Source organism: Anser anser, assembly GCF_964211835.1.
Source record: "Anser anser genome assembly, chromosome: 15".
Lineage (NCBI taxonomy): Eukaryota > Metazoa > Chordata > Aves > Anseriformes > Anatidae > Anser > Anser anser.
The window spans coordinates 6,904,921-6,920,454 of record NC_139736.1 but is presented as its reverse complement, the minus strand read 5'-3'; the positions used below and the strand labels follow the sequence as shown (position 1 = coordinate 6,920,454).

The 15,534-nt window shown below is 41.4% G+C and overlaps 1 protein-coding gene across 3 annotated transcripts in view; it reads right to left on the bottom strand.

The window, feature by feature from the left end:
* The window catches only part of LOC310882115 (uncharacterized protein), a 179,802-nt gene that overhangs the window by 40,329 nt on the left and 123,939 nt on the right, over positions 1–15,534 (bottom strand). The window contains exons 7-9 of one of the 3 annotated variants that reach the window (XM_083800405.1): positions 1,108–1,278; positions 454–545; positions 75–148 (exon numbers count right to left, since the gene is read on the bottom strand). In XM_083800405.1, coding sequence (XP_083656531.1) covers positions 114–148; positions 454–545; positions 1,108–1,278 — 298 coding nt within the window. In that variant the 3' untranslated portion in view covers positions 75–113. Of the gene's footprint in view, positions 1–74; positions 1,279–1,533; positions 3,055–15,534 lie in introns of those variants that run through there. The other 2 variants (XR_014572813.1, XR_014572812.1) reach the window with 2 other exon arrangements.

Below are 15,534 nucleotides of genomic sequence, written 5' to 3'. Positions count from 1 at the left end.
ATTTCCCAAGACTGAAAGGCCCAATAAAAGCAGTTATAAACTTGAGTACCAAATGCTGTCAATGAGCTACTTACCATAAGCTACAGCCCCAAAACTGTTCGGAGAAGGGTTTGCTATGAAGACTTATTTCCAGGGAAGTTACTGGCTTCTAAAGTTGAATTTCGTGTGGCAGAAGGGAGAAAATGTACAAAATAAGTCAAATAAATATTACAAACTATCAACCCTCTTCTGACATCTGCACAGGTGATCCAGTTAGCTGCATATACCTCACCCATTCCCTGTGGTGAGAATGCAGAGAGGCAAAAATAGAATAAGAGCAGTTCATTAATACAGGAGTGAATGGGGATTTCAGAGCCTCTGAAGGCTGCTCTGGTCCCACTGCTTGCGGTTCAGATCGACTTTATATGTGAAAAAACCCTGACAGCAGAGGTGTTGTCAGAGACAAACTCTCACCTCCATTCCCAGCTGTGCAGGCTCGAACAGTCTGTGGGCTCTGGTCAGTACGTAAGCAACTGTGAATTTGGTGTTTGCAGTCGATTCCTCTTCTGCAAATTCAATCCCTCCTGAGAGATTTGTCTTTATACATGACATGTCTCTAGGAATCTTTCCTTTAAAATTGTTAAAGATTCCATCTGACATGGTTTAATCGGCCAACATAGGGTCTGTGTTGCCTAAATCTGCTAAAAACACTGAAAAGTAAAGCTTATGATGTGGTCGTGCCTATGCTGATCTTTTGTGCAGGGGACATTTTCCCCCTACATTTGTTTGAGGCCCAACACAACGTGTAACATTTTCCAGCTGGTTTCCCCACTCCCTATGCTCCAGATCACACAGCTGATTGTGAGCTTGGTGAAGGGCTGAGATGTTCTCCCTACACCATTCCTTTCTGAAGAATGCTGCTTCATCCTCATTAGAAACAGCTCTGCCATCATTTGTTTTCTTTCCGTTACCCATACGTTCTCAAGCACCTTTATTAGAAGCTTCGAGCTTGGAGTTAAGAGCTAATTAAACTGACAGTACTGCCTCACTGCAACTCAGTGCAAAACAATTCAATTTGGTCTAATTTCTTGGAAGTGAAACCAGACAGTGCTGTTTAGAGGACGATACCTGCAAAATATGTTGGAGTCACGTTCCCCATCACCGCATGCTGCTGTGCCTGTTGATGAAGGATCAGACGTCTGAGCGGCTGGGCATGCGGCAGGTGGGGGCGTGGGATGGTGTACAGGTGAAGCCGCGCTGTACCATATCAGCTTCACCCTCTGCAAAGGGCCAGTGAGGCTGAGAAGACACAAACGGGGGAATTTGCTTAAAACAGGAGTAGCTTGAGAAGTACTGACCCAGAGAATTGAGTTCTTAATTTGAAATAGGAAGAAAAGCCGCCTTGTATTTTTCTTCTTTTTAACAAAATGTTTAAAATCACAGTAGTCAAAATACCCATTTAATATTTTTTTTGCTCATGAAAATTATTTTAGGTCTTAAATTACATAGCAAGAGATTACTTAGAGAGGCGCAGATCATATGCTCAGGAATTACCTGTTCTCTGCTAAGGTGGGCATGGCACTGCTCTTGGCAGAGCGAGGCTGGGTCACCATGCTTCGCTCGCAGCACCTGCAGCTCTGTGCAGATTTCTTCTGAAGCTAACTGGCATCTCAGCTCATAGCTGACACTTGTTTGTGAAATTGCAGAGTGACATGAAAACCGTATCATCATATTGAGATAATGGCCAGGTTTGGGCAGGAGACGGATTTCCTGTCAAAGTTGGGATGCAATTTCAAGATCTCCACTCACTTTTGTATTTACAAATACAAATAAATAAATAAACCTGAATAAATAAAAAAAATCTGTCAATATGTTGTTTCATTTTGTACATTAAAAGATGCTTAACTTGAATTTGAACTTTTTAAACCCCCCAAACACAGCAATGTCCCATTTTGTTTGTCTCACACACCTGAATTCTTCACTTAGAAAACCTGGAAAGAGAGCAAGAGCTTTTCTGCTGAGCAATCCAGCAGAGAACAGCCTTGCTGCTCAATGAAACGTGTACATCAAAGAAAGTTTGTCAAAACCTCCTAGCAACTATGAGTAATTGCTAATACCAATGTTCTTTAAAGCACCGGCTATCAGCATGATCAAATCACAGCTCTAGCGCAGCCTTTGGAAAGAATTTGCTGTACATTTTGTTAACAAACCATTAACAACGCTCATAATTTCTAACTCCGCTGAGCAAATTGCCTCTCCTTCTCACACGCTTGGCTACAAACAATGCAAACCTTTGCACAGTAAGAGGTCGGGTTTGTACTGGCACCAGACACGACCAGAACTGACACGCTTCTTACTGCTTAGGTTTGGGTTTTGACCTACCTGCTTAGTGACCTCAGCCACCACTGCTGAAACTGGCAATGCAGCGTGGGAGCCAAGGGTGAGGAGACATTAGATCAAAATGCTGCATTGTTTAACACTGGAAAAAACAATTTTCATGATTAATTTAAGAGGCTAACTTCTTAGTCCCTGGGGAAAGAGGCTCCTTTGGAGGCCAGCCCAGGTGAGGCTCAGGTGCTGTGAATCACCTCCTGGAGAGGCTGTGCAGAGAGCTACAGGCTGCAGGTGGTTCTTTCCAGGCTTGGGCCATGCCACTTCCAAACATTTTGGATCTTCAGATGGAAAACACAAACTGAAGAATACAATTCTTTGTGTTATTTACATTAGTTATGTGTGGTCCAATCCACACTGTCATATGGAAACTTGGAGAAGAAACCTAAACTGCATTAATGAGTTAACACTCCTCAATGTTTAGCCACCATCCATGCTTCAAGAACACCTTCTGGTCCCAATCACTTTAATAGCCTTTACTGGTAGCAGTTCTCACCACATGCTGGCCTTGGAGCTTACAGACACTTCCAGCCACGTGTGGAAGCAACTGTGGGACTATCCTGTGAGCCCTGAGACACTGTATAGGGTGTTTAAGGGATTGTCTTTCACTTGTTACGTTCCTGACCAACTTTGGCTATGGCAGCGATTTAATTCAGGGACTGCGGCCTTTCCTCCTTTTATTCTGTAAACTCAAACTATTTACAGGTTGCTTAATGCTTCCCAGCTTCTGTTTTGTTAAGATCACATTTTTTTTCCAAAGTGTTGATTCATAAGGACTTTCCACTGTGCTGTTCACTACCACTTCTGACTAGTTAACTATTTTCCATAGCTAAAGATGAGAAATGGAAAAACAGTCTATCTTATACTATTGATGTAATAGAGTATAAATAGGTAACATTCTATTTTTACTCTGTACTGGATCTGAGTCTAATAACCTGTAAAACTACAGGTACCTTTACAACTACATTTACTAATTTTTCTTTTTTTACTAAATAAGTAACTGGAGTCTAAGAAAACAGGTGCATAAATAATGATGGGGAACGAAGTAGCAGAAAAGAATGGCAGTTTTCTGTTCTCACTCTTTATGTGACTAGCTCATCCACTATTATAAATGGTATGTGAGCATCTTACTGCAAAAGGATTTTCAACCATAATATTTGGTAGATTTTTTTCCTTAATATAGCATTCAAATGGAATTAACTATCTGCACAATTAATTAAGTAATAAATCACTGCAATGATACATTGCTCAAAAGTGCTTTGTTATAAACATGGCATTTAAGATGCAAGCCAGGGTTTTCTGCCTGATCTCTTGAACATGGTTATAACATGGCTCTACCACGGAAGTAACAGCGCAACACGGCCTTATTGCTATGATGATGACTCTTAGAACCCTTTTCTGTTTGGCTGTAATGTGGCCCATTTGAAATTCTCCATGCAAAAAGCTCTTTGAAATTATTTTAAGAAGCATTCACAGGGATCAACTTATTTTCATTAACTGTGATAGTAAATGAAGACATTAGAGCTGTACTCCTGAGATGCCCACATTGTAACTGAGACAGTAAGGCTTGCTGAAAAGGATGATTTCTGCTTTATCACTTTGTGGAATCAGAACCTTTGGACTGACTGGTAAAAATGAGTAATTTGAAGAGTACAAGCTCATTTGGTACTTCTGCTATTTGACTCAGCGCTGTTCTTTCTTAATATGGAAACTCATGAGCTATGGGGAATCTTTCCTCCTCCAGCTTAGAGTGAATGGGAAAGTCTATTCTTGTGTGCCCTCTGTGAACCTGCAGCTGATTTAGATAATCATTTCCACACCTTCATTGTGCTTCCTCACACAGACCATTCCTACAGATGACCTTTTGTAGCTGGAAACACTGAACATTGTGGAGAAAACATCATTTCCTGCCCACTGCTGTTAGTGAACCATGGAGCAGCATTCCTATGCTGCTTACACAGCTCGGAAACAAAACATATGACTAGGAAGATCAAATGGGGAATTATGGTGAAATGAGTAAACAACGGTTGAAATAAACTGGCAATGAAGAAGCTGATCCTACAGAACATGAGGAACTGGTGCTGTTTTTCTAACTCAATTTTTAACTTTTAACTTAACTTCAACTGTTGAAAGTAGAAATTCAAGCACCTTAAAGTCAAGTACATAAGTAAAGATGGGGAGAAACTCTGCCCCAGGCAAGTGGAAGAAGTGAAACTGCCGAAGTCTACCGTTGCGACAGAACCAACAGTTTGTAATTAGCACTGTTAAGACATCTCTTAATAGTCATCTGTCACCTTGGTTCAGACGAGGGTGATCCCAGCATCTTAGACACAGGAAGTGGGAGAAATAGGAAGGCACCTGGGGAAAATGTTTGTTTCAATTCAAAGAAGTAGGGAAAAAAAAAAAAAAAAAAAAGGAAGACAGCATGCCACTTCCCATAAATGTGACAAAAGAAAAAACAGCTGCAAACACACAGGCAGAAAGCACGAGGAAAGGGGAAAGAATTACCCCAAAGGACAAGATCAGCATCCTGACAACAGGATGATTTCAGTCAAGGATGGTGCTGAACCTGATGTGATGGAGGGTAAAATTCTCCAGCACATCTCCTCCTCTCTGGGGTACAGCCTCACTCCTGGACATGTCTGCAAGGAACGTGTGAGCAGAAGGACTCTGCCCCTCTGTTAGTGCTCAACCCAAATATTCTTTCCCTTGGTCTTTGAGAGTGGCCTGGAGAATGTCAGAGACTGAGCTAAAAAGCTTAGAAAGACAAATGATGCAAAGGGGTCAAAAAATCAGCCCCCATCTTTATACTAATAGCTTTCTGCCATTGTACTAAATGAAAAGTATAGTCTGTCTTCACGAGTCTGATGATTATAATGGTGCAGCAACAGGCACTGCATGAAGAAGGCAGAAATGCTGACGTCCACCAACACATCTCACTGCAGCGGGAGGGTTTTTACTCCCTCTGCCCTGAAGCCTCAGTCCTCAAGCACAGCACTAGGGATTTCTGCCCTTAAAAACTGCTTTGAAGAGCAGTATCTGAATAAAGATGTCAGATGTGTACTGCAGGTTACTCACTACAAATGCATGTTCCCAAAAAGTCTAACATACTCTCCTGATGAGAAAAATCTATTTTTATCATGGATGGATTTCCAGAGATAAACATCAAGAGTATTTAGACACACGAAATTCTGAGCGCAGAAAATCAGCAAGTCAATTGGGAGTCCTGACATCAAGCAAGTAGCATGGCTTTGTACTCTGCTCCCCAGCAAAGGCACACAGCAGTTTTTCTTAACCCAAGAGAACTCTGTATTCTTCTGGGAGAAGAGATAAAAAGGGTGAGGGAAAAAAATCTGTTTGTCATCATGGGGGCAAAATAGCTGCTAGACAAATTCATCCAGCTCACAAGATTCCTGTCATCATCTTCTCTACAGCTTTTATTTTTTCCCCTTTTCCACTACACGTATATAGAGAAGAAGAGCAGAATGATGAAAGATGAAATAAGTTGAATGACAAATTCAGTAGTTATTATATAATGAGCAAGTTCTTCAGAACTGTTTAGGAGCAAAATGTATCTTGTATAAATAAGACAGGCTCTTTCAGCACGACATTGGACCTTTTCTGTCCATCTGTCTTTGTAAAGACATTTTGTGGGGGAACTGGAATTACACTTCAAACAGTAAAATATAAGGACTAAAATGATAAAAGTAAAACAAACAAACAAGAATCCTGACCAATGCTATTTAAAATCTGGAGCTGTTCTAGAAAACTTAAAAAGTAGGAACTGATGAAAATGAAAGAACTAAGCTTTGAATTTAGTAAACGATGCTTACTTGATTACACCCATATGCAGTCACTGATGAGCTCTTGAGCAGAACTGATGAAAAATTGGATTGTTTACATGTATTAAACTAAGCAAATGGGAATCTGAGCTGAATGCGCCAAAAAACCTTGAAAATAAAAATGCTAGCAATAATTGCTACATTTTGTGTGTCAATAGCATGCCAGCAAGGATTCTGCATCAAATTCTGACCAACAGAAAAAAGGTTGGGTATGTGAAACTGTAATATCACTTATCTACCAAGCAGGATACCTGATGACTGACAACTTTAATTTTAGCGTGAAATTGGCTGACTAGCTGTTGAAACATCCATCCCTTTTGACAGGGATAGTAGTCTCTGGATATTTACCACTAGAAACTTCCAAAGTCATCCTCCTGCTCTACTCATCTTTATTTCAAGCAGCAAAGAGAGATCCTTGACCCCAATCACAACTCCCTCGATGAGCAGGGCAGTGGTTTTCTTGGGATGTGGTCATCATATACTACTCCTGCCTCTATGGGAAGGTCCATGTGTTCATGAGAGATCTAGGTACTGTGGAGCTGTGTATCCAGAGGACAAAGGGAGGTCTTTGAGGTAAAGGTGTGAGTTGAAATTAGACAATTTAATATGGAACAAAAATGTGGATCAGGAAGACAAACTTTTAGCCAGAGCTCTTTTTGTGTTCTTCACATCCAAAGGAGGCCCACTAAAAGAAAGGGCTTGAGTTTATTTTTGGGTTGTTTGTACATTATCTTGCATAAGAAAACTATGACTATAACCTAGCAATGGGGTTACAGTACACATCGCCTTATGGTACCTACCTCTACTCTGCACTGAAAGCTATCCTCCCTTCTTTCGAAAATAAACACTAATTAGGAGACAAAACAGTCAAGACAACCATGACTACTATATCTTTTCTATATTGCAAAAATATCTTCAGCATTACAGAGCTCTCCTGCCTGAACAGAAGAGATATTTTAGTGTGTAAAATGTTGCACTTTGGTGAGCTAGGAGAAAAGTGTACCTTATTTTTAAGCTGTGGTCTCACAGATGTGAAGACTTGCCAGTGGTTCTGAACCCTATTGCATTTGAATGTCTTCATTTATTTAGGAACCTTATTTGTACGTGCAATCATTTAATTATTCTGATTTTGGTATTTGCCATCCACTCTGCGTTGAGGGAGTGTTTATAGCTAAAGTACAATTAAAGTAGAAGCCAGACAGCAAATTCCCAAATCCTTCCAAATCAGCCTTGAGATGTGAGCTGTCTTCCTCCAGGACTGCTTCCTACCAGAGAAACCACCTTCAATTCCAGGGACTTCACCACAACATCACATACAGATTTTGCTTTCCCTCCAGTTTTGTATTGAATCATACTAATTTCTTTCCAGAATGGTCTAAACACTTCTGAAATATTTGTTTTCACAGTGAAAATTGTCGACAAACAGCATCCCCCCATGCAAAATGGACTTTTCATCAACCTGTGGCTGAGGGACCAACACAGCCATTCCATGGGGAAAGAGATAGCATTTAAAAAATAATGAATAAAAAAACTCACAAACTAAAAACTATCACCAACACCCCAAAACCAAACAAACGATTTTTTTTTTTTTTTTTTGTAAATTTGTGGCTCTTAGGATCCTATTTGCCATCATGCTCCTGTTCTTTCAGCTGCCTGGTGCCCCGAAGTACTTGTAAACCTTACCCAAAGCAGCTCAAGAGTGACTTTGCCGTGCCAAAGCTGGCCACAGGATACTAATGGTGTTTAACTTTCCTAAAAATACCATCTAAACAAATGCCTAAGGGAACAGTAAAGTACATATGAAGCCTGAATGCTGCATTGACTTCTGGATTGCAACAGAAGGCTTCCACAGAATTGAAGGATTACTGCTAATTTTTATTCAAAAAGGAAAAATAGAACTGATGAGTATAACACACACACGTAGAGTATGCTGAGCACTGCATCAGCCCAGAGACTATTAGCACATAATTAATTAAAATGGCTTGGCACTTAGGCTTATGCTACTGACTCTACATGAGCTAATGTTGGCCCACTTTCTACTCTCATTACAGCCCATGTCAGTGGGATGGACACATTTGAAACCATTTCCTGCTCTTTGTTACGGTATTTGCCAACAGCAGGAGAAATAGATGCTCTAAAAGAGAGAAAGCATCTCCAGCATGGCAATGGAGGAATAAATTATTCTCTGGTACAGATTAGAAATTGCAATGTAATTTGGTGAAAAAAACAACCCTTTCTTGTGATATGATCAAGGAGATTGTTTCATGATGCTGTGAAACAATACTCTGAGTTGTGGCATTAAGTACTAAAGGATTCCCACGAACAGCCTCAGCAGCTGTAAAGACATGTTTGGATAAGCCCGGGGTGCTCCCTCACTCCCAGGAGTTTACAGGTTTGTGCATCCTCGGACATGCACTCAGTGAAGTCGTCTCTCAACAAGCAATTGGTCTGTCTTTCCAGAATCACACCTTCAGAGAAGAAATTTCATTCTGATTTTCTTGAGGATGGAAAAAAAAAAAAAATAAGCATGCATCCAGCCCTCAGATAACTCCTGAGGATGACGCACTCCTGCAGGTGAGAGCCCCAGACAACTGCACCAACTTTCTGATGGAGCACTCCGACCAAGAGCTGCAGGTCTCTCACTCTGGAAATCAAAACAGGAGACAGATGTGTAGAAAAACAAAATAGGGAATTACGAAAAAACTAATCATATTTTTACAAACTGCTAGAAAAAAAGTTTCAGCTTGTGTTTTGGGGTGCTAATTTAGCTCCATTAAAAAGCCACTGAATCAGAGTAAGCTCTCTTTGCCAGAAAATATTTTCTTCCCAACTGTTGTAGTCAAAGAGAGTAGCAAACTCAAAGGGCTGTTGCTTTCTCAGGTTTAAGGACAAGAAACCGCTCTGACATTGCACTCAAAGGCAGACTGTCAGTGTGGGTATGTTCTCCCAGCTCCCCCGACCTCAGCAGGGCCATGCTGCTACCCCAGCTCAGGCTCAGTCTGAAGCGCAACAAATTTGACAATACTGAGGTCTGTGTATCTGCACAACACATTAAATGCAACTCTTGAGGATTTATTAGTGTTTCAGTGTCACCAAGAGCTGATTAATTATCAAGGATTTCTGCATAGCAGCTAAAGGGAGAGAAACATGCTTTGAAGAGCAGCAGCATCCACACCAGCTGAGTAGCAGAGAGCTAATTATTTCTGTCTATGTCATTGTTGTTGCCATCGGAGGGGAGAAGCTGGCATTTTTCCAGCTTCTGGTACTTTAAGGTAATAACGAAGAGTGTCTCAGCATGCAGCATGTTAGAAGGAGATTTAATGTGCTTGCTGAATATTGTATTGAGTTCCTGATTTGTGTCAGCAAGACCTGCTAATTCATAAGGAAAGGTGTCATCAGAACTTATTTTACATACGTTTAGACACTGGCAAATTATGCTGGAGAAAGCCTGAGTGTAGCCATTAGGACTTTGCTGCAGATCTTGTCTGACTTGAAGGGCTGGTGAGGGATCCACCGAGGTACAGACAGACCTCAGTGTGCAGCAGCCTGCTCCAACATAGCCCTCCAGGATACCCAGCAGCCATCCTTGAGAAGGGTTCGTGCATTTCATCCCTGCTGCTCTCCTCATAGCACGGAGACCTCCCTGGATGCTGTCGCTGCCAGCCTGTGCTTCCCACTGCTGCGGTTCCTGCGCAGGCTGCTCCTCCTTCAGTACCGTCCCGACTTCCCTGTGGCTTTGCAGATCCTGCAGTGCTGCCAGGAGCAGTCTCAAATGGCTTTTCCATTCCTTTTGCCTCTCCTGTTGCATCTACAAAACAAGCCCTGGCTTACGATCCTGCATTTGCCATCTGAAAGCCAGTCTCCGAAAATCCCTAGGAATTCCACTGACATAAAATCCTGTTTTCCCAGCTACGACCAAATAGGAGAACTACTGAAATCTGCTTCAAGGTGGATCAGTGACTGGGTTCCTTGTGGGGGTGCCGTGGGTTGGCCAAAGGGGAGCAAGTGGAAGAGCCCCATGCAGGCACACATGGCTCCCTCCTGGAGCCTCCAGAGCTGCGGCATGTATTCTGATACCATGAAATCCCAGAGCCCTTCATAAAATATTCATCGCTTTTTAATGCCGCATATTCTAATTTTAAAATTCAGCCCCTAAATAATTTAACAGACTCATGGAAAAAAAATAAAGAAAAAATAAACAAGGCTCCAACAAACAAAAGCCCCATTGAGGCTCTGGCACAGTTGCTAAATTAAACCTGTCAAAGATTCCCATCATGTTACTTATTTCTCAGAAGAGATTTATAGCTGTGCCCACTACCTCCAGCCATTGAGCCCTTTTGCCATCCAAAAGCCAGCAGATAATACTAATGACCCGATTCTGCCAGAGGAAGGGCAGTGCTTATGGAATGTGCAACATCACGTCTGCAGGTCCAGAGAAAGCAGGTCGTACCCTGCCATAGCTCCACCATCACTCTTCATCCCAGAACCCACCATTCCAAGCCCCCCATGCCTCCCGTCCGACACAGCCTATTCACTGTCCCTAGGGACCACTCTATCAGCAGTCTGGGCTTTGCCTTTATACACCTTAAGATGTACAGAGATGGAGAGTTCAGAGCTCTCCTCAGTATTCAGATCCACAATTAAAAGTATCTAATTTGGTTTGAATTTATACTTTCCACTTCTAGTTCTTGAGCCTTGTTAGTTTTTCTATACCAAACAAAAAAGCTACAGTGTGCCCCAAACTTCCTTTTTTTCCTTGTACAAAAAAGCTATCCCCCTGAATTAATCCCACTTTCAGTTATTTAGCAATGTATAAAAAGACTGACTAGTCTTAAGAGATTAAATTGAAATATAAACTTCTATAGCCATGGACCTATTTTTGATAACAAAATTCTGCCTCTGTGCTTTGTTACTGTTCAGGGCTGCCTTTGTGCAGGTTACCCTTCCAAAAGCAAACTCAACTCACCTCTCACTGCAAAAATACAGTATGTCCCCTGAAATGGTAAATATGTCAGCTAACTTTCCCAATTTAATTAACTTTTCCCTAATGGCCTTGCTAAAATAGACTTCAAAGTTCAAAAGACAAGGGAAAAAAAAAAAAACAGAATTGCATTTTAATAATGCACTCGATGAAAATGGGGAAAAAAAGAGTTTTCATTATTCAGTATTGAAGTCATGGAAACTCCTGTGCCTAGTGGCTGTTTTGCCTTTTATAACATCAATAATTTAAAACTTAATTGTTGTGCATTATTTGGTTAAAGAAGATTATGACTCTAACATTTGCATTTATTTATCAGCAATGGTGAGATAGCTCTTCCTCAGCAAAAATATATTTGGAAATTCATTCACCCTGCAAACAAAATCACAAAGCAGCTCATCCCTAATGCTCCTATTTAACCACCGAGAAATTAAGCCTCTCCTTTCTGGTGTACGATGAGAAATGTCTGTTTATTACCAAGCCATTTAGGTGACTTTTCTGGAGTGCACTTTCAAACCATTTAAAAGGCATATTTTGAGGGTAATCTCTGGGAGTAACAACCCCATTATATTGTGCTTAAACTGAGCGAAATGTCTTGGTTGCATCTCCAAAGGGCAGAAGGTGTTCCTTAATGCCATTCATTTATCAGAAGAAATTAAGCATCCCTGGAGTAGTCTGGGTGCAAAGGACAGCATTGGCGGCCTTCAGGACAACAACACATCTAGATGCACAGTGCCACTTGTCATGTCCTTAAGGACTTCCCAGACTTGGAGGTTTGAGGCTCCGCTTTCCCTTTGATCCCACGGTATGCAAAACCACTCAGCACCTCCAGACTGTCCCAGGACTGAATCAACAACCCCCAAAACATCTGCAAACCCAAGGGGGAGCTTCCTTTGGCTTCCTAGTTGTCCCGTTACAGGTGGTGCCACAGCTCAGAAGAAACCCAGAGAGGTTTGCTCTGAGGACTTCTGGTTTCACCTCTGCCCTTTGTGTAGGCATGCTCTGTGCTAGCCTTTGCAAGAGGGGCAGTACTGTGCCAGGGGAGATCTCCCTGATCCTCTCAGCTTTTAAGATTAAATCTGAAAATCCCATCCACCATTAGTTATGGGAAATTTGGATGTGTTCACCTCAGAAGAATGAAGGCCTGGCTTAACTTTCCAAAAATACCACCTGGGGTTACGCAAGTCCCAGTAGTTCCCACTCGATGCTTAGATCACCATCATGGCAGCATGAACAACAGTGGAGATCTGGGAGGGAGAAAGGGCCTTTCGGGATTAGAAAGCAAAATGTGAGCTCTACCGGGATTAAGTGGCACTGAAAAATCATCCACTTTTTTAAATCCAGCAATCTTGTAACATAAAGCACTCTTGAGAGCCTAATCAGAGCAAATCACTTTCAACTGTTGATTTAAAAAAAAAAAAGTAAAAAGAAAAAAGATTGTTATACCTTCTTTCTTTTACCAAGATGTTGGGAAAAAAATAAAAAAAAGGAAAGAAAAAGAAAAACAGAGAAAGCATAGGAGATAGAGGTTTCAAATAAAGTAATTTTGATGCTCAAATCCTGTGGACCACTTCTATACTTAAACCCTTCTGAACATACCCCTGATGCAGAAAAGTGAGCACTAAGGACCATGACCCTGGTGTATAGGTATGTAAAATAAATAAATTAATTAAAAAAATCATGATTTTGAAAAGTTTAAAAATTCACAAGGACAACCAAGTCAGTGATGCATTCAGTGAGACTCAAATCTGCAAGTGCCTGCATGCAGAGCACACTTCCCACCACTGCACTACACGCAGATATCTGTTTTGCAGAACTCCAACGAATCCAACCAGTGCTGTCAGCAATTACTCTCACCACCCTATTGTGTACTACAAAAAAGTTAGGTCACACCGAGAACAAAATTAAAGGTTGGATTTTCCAAGGTTCCTAATACCTGCTCAAGCATCTGCACAGAGTCAAAAAGCGCATGAATGAGATGCCAGGGAGAACTGAAGTTACTGTGGAAAAAAATGACTCACCAGTCTGATCATGATCCTGCTGGGAATGAGTTTGTGTTCTTTGGGTGGAAGGTATACTGCCTGCTCTCTGAAAATAGGCGGTCTGAGCAAATCCTGCAAGCTACTGAGCTCTAAGATAGCATGCAAGTTGATTACAAGCATCCATAATAAAAACTCGAAATCCTCAGGAATAATAAATGCCCTTAATAAAACTTGAGTCCCCTTTAGGGAAAAGAATAGCCACCAACCTTCTGAATATCTCATGTTAGATGTACGTGGAAGGTGGCAGTCTGTCTGCACGCAGACAGATGAGCTGTGATTAATAGCAGGGGCTCTGCAGACGCCATTTTGAATGAGGATTTCTCCTGCTGTCTTTTACCTCCACCGAGTGATAATACTCACAGAGGTGTCAGGAGACGATCTTGCCCCTGGCGCAGTGCTAACAAGGGTCATTAAACTCTGATGAGCATCCATTTAAATCGATCTCTCCAAGACAAAAAGCTGGATCCTGTCCAAGGCAACCGCTGTGAACGCTAGGACACGCTGCACTGCTTGGAGGAGGCTGGGAAGCCTGTGCAAGATGAGCTAAACTCGAACAGGAAACAAACAAAGAGGGAACCTGTGCTCAAGAGGCATTCTGGGGAAAAGCCAATACCATGGTGAGTGTGACCACCAGACGCACCGTGGTCTCCATGCAATAGGTAAGCAGCAGCTAGCTTTGACCCCAGACTAATACAGAAGTATAGAAAGTGAGTCCGTCTACGAAAGTCCATAGAAGGTGTTGCTCAGGGCCTCATGAAGCACAAAAACCCCACATTTTATCCAACCCTTGCTATGTTTTTCATGTGCCTACTCGGTAGCAACACCATGGTCCGTGAACATTAACATTCAGCAGATCTCAAGGAATGCAGCAGAGCAGCTCTGTTAAGACACTGCAGCCCGGAAAACAGGAAATACTAAATAAAAATCCAGTAAGTCAGTTGGCATCCCCCTGCATATTTAGTGTCTGTAAAAGTACTTGCACATGTTTAGCAAAGCATTTAATTAAGTAGAGCTAGGTTGTAATATTTACTCAGCTAATGCCTCTTTATTGACAGTGGCTTTCACTTGTGAAATGCTCCTGTCTTTTGTTTTTAAAGACCTGTGTTTGTATCAACACTCCTAGCTCTTAGGAAGGATCCCAAGCCATCTGAAAATAATGGATATTCCAAAACCTAGGGAAAAATTACCTGCCTTCTAGATAACCAATGCTATTTTCCTGGTTGCAAAGAACACAGACTGCCCTAGAATTATAGCCAGTCTACAATCTGCTGTATTTCATCTTGTATTTAAATGCTGTATTTTCACTTCAGCAGATGTATCATGAGCCTCACCTGGTCATTCACAGAGAAACATTTCTCTATTATCTGGCAACACAAATCACAATTGCAAGTGGATCGTTATCTAATTATTGTTATAGAGAGAGCAAACCAGTGAAAAGAGCCCTGAAATCCCAAACGCAGATTTGGAGGCAAATTTAAAGGGAGACAATGCTTCAAGGCTATCTATTATTTATGCTCAGCTATGCTGACCTTTGAAAAATAATCTTAAGTCACACAAAAAGACCACAGAAAAACCTGACCCAAATGTCACTGAAAACCTTACATTGGGTTTTAGTGGGAACTAGATCAAGCTCGACACTAAATTAATTTCTGGGTTGTTATAATCTTTACCCTTTACAACATTTCATATTGTACCATATAGTTATCATTTCCATCCACATGTATGCAGGAGCTGTACATTAATTCTTAAAACTGAACCTCTCTATGACTAGAAAGAGGGTGGGCTGGGAAGATCTGAAGGTATAGAGCCACCAAGCAGCACTGCTACAAGCATGTGTTTCCCCTTATATGCTTTATAAACGGGCATGTTTCTTGATTTTTCTTCTTACCTAGCATCATTGGATACTTATTCCGTCGCTTCACAGTCCATGAACTGGATAGTTCAGTTGGCAGGAAAAAATAAAATAAAAACAAACATCAACTCAAACCACACTTGTTTCAGTTAAAGGTTGTCTGGAAGCTGCAGAGCCGATGGACAGGATTAGCATTTTTCCCTCAACAGGTACTAATTTGAGAGACACTTATTTTCTTTTTGCAGAGTTTCCTGGGCAAATGACATGCTCCTTTTGAGAGGAAGAATCTAAGCTACAAGAAAGATCTTGTTATGCCCTGGCTTCATAAACGGGAGCTTCAAAAATCAACAGAGTGTCATTATATATGGAATAAACAGAAACACCATGAAGGAACTCACTGTCTCTCACAGATTCATGAAATAAGAATGGGCATGATTTTTCAGCAGATAG